Consider the following 15,448-nt stretch of genomic DNA (forward strand, 5'->3'; position numbering starts at 1 on the left):
AACTGGCCACATATATTCTAATCCTGATTTTGCAGCACTACAGTGAACAAATATACCGTAACTGTGTTAAGCCTGGATTGGTATGAAATGGCACAATTCTGCAGGGGTTAATCTTTGGATGGATGGTGCAAAAGCCCTAAAAATATAGTTTCGGTGCAACAGAATAAAAGTGGAAAAAAAGAGACATTATTTTTCTTACAATAATGTCTATTGTCTTTGCTTGAATGCTGTTTGCAAATTCATCAGAATTGTCCCTAACTGTCCCCTAAACTTGTAAAAACAGCTATTCTAGATCATTTTTCATGTTTTAATGTTTAATGTACTATAGAATAAACAGCATTGGAGTGAGCTCTGTTGACAACAGACCTTTAGTGCTATGTTAGCATAAATTAATCTAAGACAGAATAATTTTAAGATTAATGTTATGAGAATAAAGTTGAATAAATAGAATAAAGAGAAAATTTTTTAAATTTAATCTGCTAGTACAAAGAGTTTGTACCCCCATTTTGTAGGTTTGTTTTTCATGTACTGTTTGAGTCCATGTCTAGCCTTTGATGCCACCATTCTTTCATCAATGGAGATGTTCTGAAAGGGATGGAAAGTGGCTCTGCAGGCATCCCTAATGTTCTGGTACAGCGGTTTGATCCTACACAGGCGGTCATATTCAGGCGTTCCCTTCTTCTTGTCATTCTCTGCATCCAATTTGGGATCACTAAGATGGAGAGCTGCACATATGCGAAAAAGTTTTCTACCAGACATGATTTATGCAGGATACGGCAGACTGTAGATATCTGACTTCCTCCAATAGTCAGTCAGTTTGAAGCATTTCAGCAAACCCATGTAAATCACCAGCGCTAAATATGTCTTGAAGTCTTTCACAGAAATTTCCTCCCATGGCTTATTCTTTCCTTCACGCATGGCCCCATATGTATTTGTATGTGATAAAATTGTCTTTATCACTGATTTTGAAAAGAACAACTCAAAATACTGTAGAGGACTGCATGATGCATTGGAGACCAACTGTGGACCGGGCATTTGTCTAGGTCTGAAGATTGGCTGAGTCGGCTCAATATCAGGCTCATCAATACTTTTCCACTTGTTTTCTGAGATGGAAAAAGGTAGGGATCTGCTCACACTGCTTTTCCTACCTTTCCCTTTCCTACTTTGTACAGAGGCAGGTGAAGCAGATCTGCAAGACTTTGCTGGAGATGGTGAAACAGAAGACAGATCAGATCTCTTCTTCTTTCGTGGAGTGACCTCTGGATTCCAGTCATCATCATCATCACCTTCATCAGAGGGATCTGAAAACCTGTTGCATGAGGCAAGAATACAAAACAGCATTAGTGGTGCACATGCAGGCAGATGTGCCACATTTAGAAATGACAAGTAACCAAATAAAATGTATTTTTTAACATTATATATATATATATGTAAACCTTTATTCATGTTCATATTCCATTATGCCACAGTGAGCACAGCTCTAATAAAAATCTCTAAATACAAAATAAACAGCTGTAATATAGTTACAGACATATGTTTATGCACATACTTAAAATGATTATCTGTTCAACAAACGTAAAACAACTGTATTTCCTAAAGTTACTAGTACAATAACAGCACAGGTAAATATCATGCTGTTTATGCATGAAAGAAATGTACTGCATTATGTGCATTAATAAAAATTAACAATACATTGATCCTTCATTTCTTCTTTCAATTTTTCAGGCATATCCCGTCTATCAATGGTTTGGAATAATAACCGTAAATATAGTTGGCCACTAAAGAGTTAAAATGTGTGTAAACTTACTGGTCCAACACTTGATCCAGATCATCGAGGAACTCTTCTGAGGAGTCCACGCTGGAATAGTCAGTCTCTTCAGACAATTCTCCCAATTCATCCGTCTCGTCGTGTTTCTCGTTGATAAAACTTAAAAACAAGTCAGTGGGCAGTTCTCGCACTGGCGTCCAAAGAGATATTGGCAGCGGAGAGCTTCTATCTATGGTATTATTAAAGGTGGAATGAATTTAAATCTAAGCGACAGGCGCACTTTACAGCGATAAGCAGCACTGTATGCGTTCAAGTCATTTTGAAAAGATCGTACGAGATGAACGCCACCCGTAAGATTGGGAAGCTTGGGATTTTTTTTGATAAGTGCCTATGTTTACAAGTTGGGGGTGTGTCAGTGAGAAACGTGGCTGAATTTTGTCAGGCAGGCTTATTTACAAAAAAGAAAAAATAAAAAAAATAAAAATAAAATGCTAATACTGTTCAAAATATGACATTGTAATATATCGATAAAATATGTATGTAACGATAACGTTTGTGGCTTCATAAGTTAAAAACATTAAAAAGCAAAACACATCTGATGCACATTCATCGCTTCACTTTATTAGGCCGTTATTACTCCCCCGGAGCCGTGTGGAGTACGTTTTGCTTTGGATGATTGCACTTTCTTGAGCTTTACTTGTTGGACCCGTTCACTGCCATTATAAAGCTTGCGTCAGGATATTTATTAATATAACTCTGATTGTGTTCATCTGAAAGAAGAAAGTCATATACACCTAGGATTGCTTGAGGGTGAGTAAAGATTGGGGTAATTTTCATTTTAAAGTGAACTAATCCTTTAAATATCCATGCCAAAACAATGTGGAGAGCAAAGCATCTATCAATACATTAAAATAAACCAAGCAAAAAAGCTTACCAGTACGACTTACCAGTAGGTGGAGTGCTCAACATGTCAAATACGACTGAGGAAAGAATAGCATGGTTTTGTTTGCATAGAAAAACGTTGTTGTTACATAATATACATCAGTTCAAAAAGGCAAAAGTTATTAATTGCAATATTACCAAATGTCTTTCTATAAAAAGAAAATGTGTATTTTGGGTGGAATTTCTTAGCAAAATAAAACAAAATGCAATAGCATCTGATAACAGAAGCACATGTATACAGCTAAACGTTATGACCATTTACAACATTTAAAGCTCTATATAACAACATTGTTTTTGACAATGAGATTCAAATATCTATGTGTCAAAACAATTAGGAGAGGAAAACATCTATTACAGTTTTCAAACAATTTACATGGACAACAAAGCAGGCAACAAAAAAGTCTCTTACCAGTAGGAGGAGCTCTCAACATGTCTTAGTTTAACTAGACGACTGCTGTAGGGACTAATAGCATGGTTTTGCTTGCATAGACATACATTGCTTTTTCTATTTGAAATGCACAAAAAAGGTCTTAACATGTTTAAGCAATGTTCTTTTCTTAATATTTGTCATCTTTCTGAAACTGTTGCACACAAATTCAAGATTATTGGATAATGAGACCCTAAAATATAAAATAATTTTAATAGAATGTATACATGCAATACATGATATTATGACTGCTTTTTTTGGAAAATGCATTTATTGTATTGAGTGCAGTTAGTTTGGGAAAGTTGTTGACATGGGCCACATTAAACATTTAGATGCTACATGAGCATGGTGAAACAGTAAGAGAGAGAGACTGAGAGGGCGAGTGTGTTCATTGCTGATCCGGGAGCTCAGATAAAGCCGACAGTGTGTGTGTCCAACCTGAAACAGGTTTTCCCACAATAGGAGCTCTCCACCCCATCCTGGTTGGACTTTAAAAGCCCAGCCCCTCCACAGAGAGACACCCGTTGCACTCAGGTCTGCTCACCTGTTCTCATCTGAAACATCTGCTATTGCAGTTCAGTTTCTCTCGTTATTATCCAACTATGAGTCTGAGAAACAAACGCATCAGTTCCAGCAGTTCCATGAGGAGCAGCGGGAAGATGGGAGGTTTTGGCTACAGCAGTCTCAGTGGGGTCTCCCTGGGCGCATCTGCTCCAAGCTTCAGCACCAGCTCGGCCTATCTGGGCCCTCCTATCACCAGCGTCTCCGTCAACAAGAGCCTGCTGGCACCCCTCAACCTGGAGATCGACCCCAACATCCAGATGGTGCGCACTAAGGAAAAGGAGCAGATCAAGTCGTTGAACAACCGCTTCGCCACCTTCATTGATAAGGTACAGTTCTTGTTCCAATAGAACGGTATAGTTTCAGTCAAAAGGTAGAGGTTAAAATGAGTGTTGATGGTGATGATATAGTGTTTATATGATCACCATCTCTTGCAGCACAAACTCCAAGCGTAAAGTAATTTGGTAGACTCGCATGAAAACGATAGTTCTGTAGCGTGACCCATTTCTCTGAAGCCTGAAACCTGATAAAAAGCAGGTCATATTTGACCAAGCCACTGAAGACAGCACTATCCCAGAGAGTATGAAGGAAGCTTTTGTGTGCCGGAGGACAATGCAACCAAATCCCAGGAGCCTGCCAGACTGAAATCGACACTTCAATCGCACTGCAGTACAACCAAGTCACTGTTGTGGGTCGGGGCAGGGCTGGGTCCTCCAACACGGGTCTCAGGTCGGCTTTTAAAGTGCTCGAAATTAAGGATTTATGCAGAACCCATCTAGGTCAGCCACTACTCTCCGGAGTGTTACAGTTCAGCTAATGGGGAGTCATATTGCTCTGTTAATGAGTCCATCCTGGCAGGGTGGGCATCAATTAAAGTGGACAAGCTTTCAGGATGTGCAGTGAACTGAAGAAGAGCTCTTAAAATGCTGAAATTCCACAGAAGTGGAACCTTTCTTCCCTGTTCTTGCAGAAACATGACAGGAAAACTTGTAGAGAATAACTTTGGTAACACAGCTCCAGTCCTACATTTTAATTGACCTACCTCATGTCGCTCGAGGAAGTTTACATTTAGGGTGAACCACATCTACATCAGCATCTCAATATGTTGTATACAAAGATATGGTCACATTTACTTCACAATCACAATGATATTATAAATGCCAGTAAGTGCTGCATAATATTGCATAAGGTTTCTTAAAACTTTAAATACCGAGATTCAGCATCCATACTGGACCCATTATTTCAACATCAAATGTAAATATTTTTTTAGACTTAAAGTTTTTATTGTATCTCTACAGGTGCGCTTCTTGGAGCAGCAGAACAAGATGCTGGAGACCAAGTGGGAGCTGCTGCATAACCAGACCCCGGGCCGGTCCAACGTCGAGCCCATGTTTGAGGCATACATGGCCAACCTGCGCAGACAGATGGACGTGGTCAACAATGACAGAACCAAGCTGGACGGAGAGCTGAGGAACATGCAGGGTCTGGTGGAGGACTTCAAACACAAGTAAAGTGTTTAGATCTATGCTAGCGCCAGTGTTAACTAACCTTTGACGAGAGCCTCTCTTGTATTTCTTTGAGAAACTGAATATGGAGCCCAACCTGATCTGACACAGCTCATTATCCATCATCAAAAACAACACTGTATTTACAATAAACTCACTCAAAATATCTTCAACACTTTCTTAAACTTAATCTTTGTCTACACTCACAGATATCAGAAACTTAAATATCGACTTTGTATTTTCTTTTGACTCAGATATGAAGATGAGATCAACAAAAGGAACAACCTGGAGAATGACTTTGTGATTCTGAAAAAGGTTTGTTTCCCATATGACTTTTGAGATCAGAAGTCAAAAATAGTTTTTTTTTTTGAAACACAAACCAAGAAGTATGACTTCATTGTGATGTGGGGTTAGGGCAGGTTACCAGGTAAAAAGCTGTACTTTTAGAACCAGGGAAAGTTAAACTTTCACAACACGTTCAATAAAAGCAGCCCAGGCGAGGGAACAATGCAATGTTCGGGAGGGGTAAACAGCTCTGAGCTGCTAGAGTTAAGACTGGAGGGATCAAATCACCACTGACAAAAGCCTGGGTGGGGATGCGGCATTATTTATACACTAGAGGAGATCTGTTTTCACTGGCCTACAGAGAGTAGCAAGAAGTCAAAGTTGCATACTAAATATCTACAAGATGTAGCTCTATTGAATATCAATGTGAGCATCCAATGCCTAAGGAAGACATACAAGTTATTCAAGGTTGCAATTGAGAAGAGGAAAAACTGTACTTTGTGTCCCCCAGGATGTAGACTCTGCGTATCTGGTGAAAGCTGATTTGGAAGATAAAGTTGGTGCCCTGACTGATGAAATCAACTTCCTGAGGACCATCTACGATGAGGTGACACACACACACATAATACATACCAAACTATTCGCACCTAGGGGCCGTTCACACAGAACATGTTTTTCCATTTCACTGCGCTACTTTTTCATTATTTTTCAATTTAAACATGTGCTAGATGGATGTCTTTAACTGTTGCGCTTGCATCTCGCGTCTTTTGCAGCATCTCGCGCATGACAAGGCATTCTAAAAGCACAGCGCTCAAGTTAAATTAAGTTCAGTTTTTAAAAAAACACTTCTCTAGACCTTCACGCATTTAGCAGCAAAAACACGTTCTATAAATTGCTTTGAGAGAAAAAAACGTCACATCGGTATATTATGCTGCCTTCACATGCAATTAGAATTATTGTAAATATGAGTTTCTTAGTTAAAAATTGGACATGAACGCCCTCTCAAATCGTATTTACCACTGGGAAGTTCTGAGATAATTTTGATACCTCCCGAGATGGGCAGGCCATAAACTTTAAACACGGTGTCCTCCAAGATTCCTGTTCTTTCCGACAACAAAGCACTTGAATGCGACAAGCTCATAATCACGACTTAAGAAGTGGGAAGTAGGAAATTTCTGATAGCATGTGAAGGTAGCATTAGTCACATTTTATTATTGCATTCAGACAAAATAAAACAAAATGTTTTCAAAGATTATAAACACTAATGAAGGAAAAATAGAAGTATAATACAAACAAATAAATTATAGTGGCATTAATTATGAACAACATTTATTATAAAAATGCCAAGCCTAAACAAATTTGTGAAACAAGTGTGGGAAATGCGCTGTACAAATAACATCCTTCATTCAGCACTAATCCAAATGTGTATGCCATGTTTGCCATACTTGACGTATGTAAGTCACTTTAGAATAGAAGTTGCAGCCCATTTCAGATGATAATAAAAACATGATGGAAAATACAATACATACTAAACAAAATAATAGTAATTTAATGTTTTGTCTTTGTTTTGTCATATTGCGATATAAGGAAATACTGGTCAAAGCAAATCAAATACCAAGACCAATTTGGCCTACAAGAAATATACAGTGTTTACATACCCTCCAAAGTAGTTTCCACAGAGCTAAAACTTCCTCAAACATACATAAACTTGCCTTGTCTCTCTGGATCAGGAACTGCGTGAGCTGCAGGCCAGCATTAAAGACACGTCCGTCATCGTGCAGATGGACAACTCGCGAAACCTTAACATGGATCATATTGTGGCCGAAGTCAAGGCTCAATACGAGGAGATCGCAGCCAAGAGCCGTGAAGAGGCTGAATCCTGGTACAAATCCAAGGTAGACACAAAACTTATTCCCTTGATAAATGCATTAGCCTCTAAGAGATTTGTCTCTTAAAGTCAACAAGAAGTATTTTCAACCTGTTTTTTCTTTAAAAAAAAAAAAAAAAAAGTAAACTCAATGTCATAAAATGTAGGGCGGGATTGATTTTATACATTTGGAATTGATTGGTTAGGGAAAGTCATTTCAAAGGCAAGTGATGAAGGATTTTTCATAATTTCTTCCCATTGGAATGAGGAATCATTCACAATGTGACCAGGAAGATGGATTAAGAAAGTAAACTTTTCATGTTGACCCTAGGTGTTTTTCTTCATAGAGCTTCATAAACATCTAGGAGTAAAATTAGTTTTGATAAAACATCTTTCTTTAGGGTACAGGACTACAGTAATTTGTGTACTGATCTGTTTTTCCTTCACGTTCTGGTCAGTTTGATCAGATGTCCTCTCAGGCCAGTCAGTACAACGATGAACTGCGAAACACTAAAGGAGAGATCGCAGATATCAACCGCATGATCAGCCGTCTGCAGAGCGAGATCGAGGTTATTAAATCGCAGGTGGGAAATGTGCTACATTAACCTTTTCTTTAACCAAAATATATGGTGGTCATTAACTCGCGAGGCTACAATCATTTTAGCGTGCGAACCTGGAGAACCAGATAGCGGAGGCCGAGGATCGTGGCGAGATGACTGTGAAGGATGCCAAAGGTCGTATCAAGGACTTGGAGGAGGCGCTACAGAGAGCAAAGCAGGACATGGCCCGCCAGCTCCGCGAGTACCAGGAGCTCATGAATGTCAAGTTGGCGCTGGACATCGAGATTGCCACCTACAGGAAGCTTCTGGAAGGCGAGGAGGACAGGTAATGTGTCGAGTCCTATTTTAGCACATTGTATTCTACCTAAGAAGGGTGGAACTGAAATGTTTACATTAATAAATATTGAATATGATCTCATTTTTACCTCTCACAGAATTGGGCAGCAGCCCATTGTGAACATCCAGGCTGTTCCCAACTACAGTAAGTCTAAATGGACAAGTGTGACATAATTCATTACAACAATGGCAACAGTAGACACACAAAACATTTGACTTCTACAAAAGTTCCCTCAATAGTGTTTGCCGGCCCATTCCTGTATGAAAAATCAAGCCTGTCTCAGATTTTGAAAGATGATATTCAACACCGTATTACAAAAGTAAAACAATCTGAAAGCTGAATAGTATTATTGTTTTTGTTTCACAGGTTCCAAAGGGGTGAATGGTGTTCAGCAGAACAGCTCTCCATCACCTAAAATCCTGATCAAGACTACTGAAACCAGAAACAGCACCAGATTTAGCACTCACTGAAGTGTTAACCATAATCAAAAATGCTATACTATAACTATGACAGTTAACCTTTAATATAGAAGTAGTTTTCTTTTGTCTTTCTGTGAATCAATGGGAGGCATCTGCAATGATTTATTCTGAAATAAAGATCTTGTGCCCGATTCAAATACTATATATAAACATATATTCAATATAAATACAAAAAAAAATAAATGACTATATAATATGAAATTCTGGAATTACTTATTCTATAGAATTAAAGTTTTATTATTCAATGAGATAAAACCTGTAAATGTGGTCAATTTCTCTTGCACAAACAAATCATAATCATGTGCAGTGTGAACAAAGCCTTAAAAGACCTAAAATAAAATCAACCAACAAACCATACAGAAGAATATACACTTACCTTCCTGAACAGGAAAGAAAGGAGAAGGTCTGAAAAATAACACCAAATATTCTCCAAGGAGCAATATGAGTATTTCTTCCTGTAAAACCTGTTCAAATGTAACAAATAATTTGTCATTTGGCTACAGGCAATGTGAACTCTGTGACTGTAAAACATGATATGAATTGTCTTTCACGTTCCCTAATCCCAATAGCTTGAGGCTTCAGAAAGAGACAAATTCACTAACAACATCCTTGGGAATAAATTGTGTTTGGAGTAACATATAACAGAAATAAAACCAGCTCAGACTCTCAGTTCGTTATGTAATCCCAACGATGAGAGTAATTTTAGAGGAAGAGAAGAGCTGTCTTCAGCACATTATGGTCAATGAGGGTTTAATATAATCTCCTATCAGACAAAATCCAAATTTTCTCAAAATTACATCCTGAAAAGCTTCTGGTGACGAAAAGCGTCAGGGTTGGAGACAGCCACATTGACCACTAAAGAGGAATGCCGCTATGAAGGCCATACACCTGATCTTCCCTAAATTGCTCCAAATAGTTGACATTTAAACAGTGGATTACCTCCACAGCTCTTACTAGAGCCACTAGGCCCGTTCGTCTGTTAGTTTTTGAATTCTGAGAGCGCGGGAAGACTTCTGTGGCGTGCAGGCAGGAAGCGCGCGACTATTTCTGATTTTTTTTTAAATTAATAATAACGATCCTTGGTTTAATTATAAGCAAGTATAGTGCGTTTTAGCGTTATAATCCACTGATTCTTGAGATAAGGGACAAAACATGTTTTAGATGTTAAAAAATAAAAACGAACACTACATTATTGAAAATTGATATTTTTGTAGACAAAGGTCTCTGATAATGAACCATGTATAGAACAGGTTTAAATATTTTTTCTAAAAAATATTTATTCACTTCATAACTTAATTTGTGTCAAATCCGTCAGACGCACTATGCTAATTTAATTTAATCCATTCAAAAACAGTGTAAAGTCTTCAGTTATGTAATATTGGTGTTCAGTAAAGGAGCTAAATCAAAAAATACATTCAGATTTTTTTCTGTTTTCACTCTAATATGAACAATCCAGTTCCTAAATTCCTTAATTCTCCTCCCTCCTTTTAATATTAAACATATTACCAATGTTCTTAGGTAAATGAAACATAATATCATGTATTTCCATTGATGTTTTAAACTTTTTACACAATGAATTGAAAAAAGAATGAACAAAAACCGGTGTTAAATACTGATGGAGTTGACAAATACTGACGGTGTTGACAAAGGTAAAGCGGAGGGCAAATATGTTAATAAAATCATGAAACAACATTAGAAGAATTGCAAAAAACAAAAACAAACAAACAAAAAAAACATTAAATCACATCATATAGACTTTTTGAGAGCACTTCAGACCATCAGACATAAAACCTGACAGAGTTGACAAAATTGATTTTTTTCCCACCTTAACCATGTATTGAACAGTGGAGCAATTTTTTTTTTTTTTTTCTTAGTTGTAGCTGCCTTAATAAACATATCAAAAATGTCAAGATTTATCCCACAACTATTTACAGAAACTATTACACTGTGTTGACGGAGTTGACATGTAAAAGGTGTAACCACAGAGACTTCAATATTGTTTGTTAAAAAAAATTAATAAATAAAATTATATATATATATATATATATATATATATATAAATAACTTTCAGGACTGTGTCCTACTGTGACATCCACAATGCACAGGAAATAGTAAGTGCTCCTCAGAGTTAAAGCTGCCCATGACACAGCCTGACATTCAGAATTATAAAAAATCCTGACGCAAAGTGAGGGCACAACTTTGATAGCCATTTTTTAATGGAAATTATAATTCAAGATTTAATTTTTGTATTGTTTGATAACTTAAAGTTCTCGGTCTTTTAATGTAACTGTGTACTTTTTAATTTGTTGCATTTTCAAACACTTTGTTTGGCAGTTTTACATTGTGACCTCACGCTGAGGACAGGTTAAATTACATGTGTTTCCAAGTATAGAGTGTGCTTTTACAATAATACTAAAGAAATTATTTAAAAGTATAAGCAATAAATGCCCAGTGTCGTGAATATGGCTCCCACGGCTCATCCTCCGGACCGCCGGAGGGAGCCATCTCCGGAATATTGACTCTTTTGCCATTCGGACTTCATTTCCCATAGGCCCTCATTCCTGGGACTGATTGCACTTTCACCTGCACCACATCACACACACACTATTTAAGACACGCACGCACATCACATCTTTGCGAAGTCTTGATTTGCTACGGTAGTCATTTCTGAGCGTTATTTCTGTGGACTGATCTCTTGTTATTACCCGGACTGTTTGTTATCTGTGAACCTCTGCCGCCTGCCCTGAACTTTGCTTGTACCTTGGACTGTGATTGTTTGCCGCCTGTCTTGATCTCTGCCTGTGACCCGTCTCCGATTTCTGCTGCCTGCCTCGACCCCTGCCTGTCCCTGACTGCGGTATTGCTCTGCCCTTTCCTGTATTGCTGCTGTGTTTAATAAAGCTGCTTATGGATCCACACACTGTTGACCCATCATTACACCCAGAGTATAAAAATGTCCTTTAGATTTAACTTAAAGTCTTTTTATTTTGTTGATATTCTTACTTTTTATCATAAATAGGAATTTTGTATTTAGGACATGTTTTGTCCCTTATCTCAAGAATCAGTGAATTATTTAGCTCACGTCGTATGGTGACTTAATGTGGTTAAGCACATTTTAACTTTATCCTGTAAAATGAGCAGTTAAATTATTGTAAATAGAAAAGATGAAATACTATTTATGTAGCGAACTGAGAAAACAGTACATTCACTAGACAAAAAATGTCGAGTATAGCGTTTATTAAATTAAAGTATTTATGCTAAAATAACTATTTTTAAGCTAACTTAATTATCCAAGTCTTAATTGCCACTGTATATCAGACATACAAAAAATAAAAAAACATTAAACTCATGGCAAAAGCAAAAATCACTAGTGCCCCCTTGTGTTCAGTAACTAGAATTACAGAGAGCGTCAGTCAGCATATACAGATGACTGTGGATTGATAGATATTTAAAATCAATCTGACTGTGTTGCTCTTTATTATCGTCTTCTGAAGAGGAGAAGACTTCTGTCCCATGTTGTATTACCGAAACTCTGCACCAGCTCCATGCTGCACTGCTTTTCCAAGTGCTCTCTAGCATGCGCAGCCATGTCCCCACGAATCTCAAGGGTCTTGAAGTGTTCAAAGTCGCTGCGGCCCAGTTTGCGTAAGCGGCGTGCAGCGGAGCGGTAACACTTCCACGGCTGCGCCTCCAGCAGCAGATACTCACAGAGAGACGCCAGTCTGGAGAGGAGAGACAGAAACGCAGCGTCTCCGTGATTCAGATGCACCCACATAGTCACCGCAAAACAGGTGCACAGGTGGAAACGGGGGCAGCCAAACTTTCCCAAATATGACTCTAGCACTGTCTGGCTCTTTTGATCATCCGTGATATCCAGGGGGATGAACTGGATATTCAGGGGAAAGGGGTTGGAGTTTTGTGCACGAAGGATTAAATCTTGGTCCAGGTCAAATCCAAGCAGATACAGTTCACTTTTTGGAGAGTCGCTTCCAGAGGCCTCCTCATGCAGAAAATGCTTGTACAGAGCAACGGACAAGTCCTGACAAACAGAGGGAATAATACAAAACACATATTGGTGATTAAAACTAAACGTTTTTTATGGAGTTGAGTATGACAGATTATTGCCTCTCGTTCCGATAAGGACAAAGAGAAATTTAGCAACTTCTAAAACAATATTTCACTGCTGAGCATAACTAATAAAACTATATTAACCATGACATTTTAAAGTTATTAATTTCCATGACTTTTCCATCTGATACGGCTTGATTAATGATCTAATTCCTTTAGTATTTATAGTGGTTTTACAATTAAATAATTCAAATACATGTATACGGATGGTTAGGATTCAATCATATCTGTCTAATATGTTCTGAAGGGTAAATATAATACTTAAACAGTTAATTTACCCAAAAATTAAGATTCTGTCATTAATTACTCACCCTCATGTTGTACCCGTAGGACTTTTCTTCATTTTCGGAACACAAATGAAGATCTTTTTGATGAAATCAGAGAGCTTTCTGTCCCTCCATTGACAGCTACGCAACTACCATTTCCAAAGTCCATAAAGGTCGTAAAGACCTCATTAAAGTAATCCATGTGACTCCAGTGGTTTAACCTCAATTTTATGAAGCGACACGAGTGCTTTGTTTGCACAAATTATGTTTTTTTTGTGCAAACAAAGCCCTCACGTTGCTTCATAAAATTGAGGTTAAACCACAGGAGTCACATGGATTACTTTAATGATGTCTTTATTACCTTTCTGGCCCTTGAAAATGGTAGTTGTGTAGCTGTAGATGGAGGGACAGAAAGCTCTCTGATTTCATTAAAAATATCTTAATTTGTGTTCCGAAGATGAACTAAAGTCTTACAGGTTTGGAACGACATGAGTGTGAGTAATTAATGACAGAATTTCCATTCCATTTCCATTTCATTTATTTATTTATTTATTACAGATAATCACAAAATACAAGGATTATTAAAATGAATTTGAAGTTTATAACAAGTTTACATCTAATAATATAGAGTATAATATGACGATTTAAAAAAAGAGAGATAGATCCTTTGTACCCCTGAGTTACATCCCACATCCAGCATTAAAACACGTTCACAGTCAGAACCGAATCCGATGTTTTCAAGCAGCGCTTCTGGTATCAAACCTAGGCGATTCTCTGGTGGGTTGAAGCTGTAATAATTGATGAAGTTTCCATAAGGAGCGGCTCCTGGATCTTCATTTTCCTCTGAAATCACATGGGGAACGTGTGTCTCCATCTCTGTCCAACAACAAAATAATTCCTGAAGGCTCGCGCTGCCATAGAAACTAGTTCCTCATACTGAATCGGTTGAATTCAGTTCACACATTTAGAATGTTAAAAACAGGAATTAAGCAAATAGACACATATATTTGGTTCTGTGTTGTAAAATATTAAAATATATTGTTTATAAGCCCAGACGAAAACTACAAAAGAAAAACGCAATCACCACATTTGACCCTTCTGCTTTGCCATAGAGTTACGAAATGTAACTGCGCATGCGCACAAACCATTTTCCTCTGACATTGAGAACAGAGCTACATTTCCTCGTACTTTGATTGGGAAATTAAACAGGTAAGACTCCACATTTGGCATATTTTATGCAACCGCAATAACATTAAAGTAGCTACGACTTTAAACCAAGATATTTATGAAAAATAAAATGATTAACCACTGTTTGCTGACCTTAGTTTAAAATCGAGTTGTAGTTTAGATATGAGATGCTAAATTGAAACTAAAGAGAAATTAAACGCGTTATTCACTAATACTAAACATCGTTGTTGAACATTGTACATGGTATTGCTATGTTTTGGCTATGTAACATGGTAACGTTATAAATACCTCAGAGGATCATGTAAATACAACGGTATGCGAAAATAGTGATTATTAATTGTTGCAGCATCCAGTTTAACTTTGTAGTAAGACCCTAACACTAGTGAAACTATGAATTACTCCTCTTTATTATGGATAGATAAATGTAACTCGGTGTAACTGTTAAATTTGTTAGGAAAATAAATGAAACACATTTAGAAACTTAAATGTATTAAGCCTATTTTGAATCTACTGCCACAAATCTACACAATTCCAGTTAATAGATTTTCTATAGTAAAACAGTGGTGTATTTTAAGGTATATTTCATCATTAACTCACCCTCAAGTTGTTCTAAACCTGAGTTTGTTTTGTTGAACACAAAAGATGATATTTTGAAGAATGTTGGTAACCAGTTTTTGGTCCCCATTGACTCCCATAGTATTTTTTCATACTATGGAAGTCAATGGGGTCCATCAACTGTTTGGTTACCAACATTCTTTAAAATATCTTTTTTGTGTGCAACAGAAGAAATTCAAACAAGTTTTGAACATGAGGGTGAGTAAATGATGACACAATTATCATTTTTGGGTGAACTATCCCTTTAAGGGCTGATATTATTTATGATATATCAGATGAGATATGAAGGTGTGTCCCAGCTAACAATTTTTGGTTCCCAGTATGTTCCCAAAACATGTATTTTAATATTGTTTTTGGTTAACCAATAAAATTTTCTATACAGAAACGGAATGTTCTTCTTAGGTTTGCAGAACATTCTCCTAACGTTCTTAATTGATTTCCAAAAATAACCATATGGGAACATAAGGGGAACATTCTGTGTTTGCTAATTCAACTCACTTGAGTCCGTCGCATGTTTTCC

The 15,448-nt window shown here is 37.3% G+C and overlaps 2 protein-coding genes across 2 annotated transcripts; one reads left to right on the forward strand and one right to left on the reverse strand.

The window, feature by feature from the left end:
* The first annotated feature begins 2,857 nt into the window (after positions 1-2,857).
* Positions 2,858-9,080, forward strand: si:dkey-222f2.1 (keratin, type II cytoskeletal 8). Its single transcript, XM_051907327.1, has 9 exons — positions 2,858-4,027; positions 4,997-5,205; positions 5,458-5,518; positions 6,000-6,095; positions 7,219-7,383; positions 7,814-7,939; positions 8,020-8,240; positions 8,350-8,396; positions 8,619-9,080. The coding sequence occupies exons 1-9, from the start codon at positions 3,740-3,742 to the stop codon at positions 8,720-8,722; spliced, it is 1,317 nt and encodes a 438-aa protein (XP_051763287.1). The 5' UTR covers positions 2,858-3,739; the 3' UTR covers positions 8,723-9,080.
* Positions 9,081-11,951: 2,871 nt separating this feature from the next.
* On the reverse strand, positions 11,952-15,448 carry LOC127519852 (pre-miRNA 5'-monophosphate methyltransferase). Its single transcript, XM_051907515.1, has 3 exons — positions 15,427-15,448; positions 13,799-14,001; positions 11,952-12,770 (listed from the first exon to the last, which is right to left on the reverse strand). Exons 2-3 carry the CDS (start codon positions 13,997-13,999, stop codon positions 12,210-12,212), a joined length of 762 nt encoding a protein of 253 aa, XP_051763475.1. The 5' UTR covers positions 14,000-14,001; positions 15,427-15,448; the 3' UTR covers positions 11,952-12,209.

This window comes from Ctenopharyngodon idella, chromosome 10 (genome assembly GCF_019924925.1).
Source record: "Ctenopharyngodon idella isolate HZGC_01 chromosome 10, HZGC01, whole genome shotgun sequence".
Classification (NCBI taxonomy): Eukaryota; Metazoa; Chordata; class Actinopteri; order Cypriniformes; family Xenocyprididae; genus Ctenopharyngodon; species Ctenopharyngodon idella.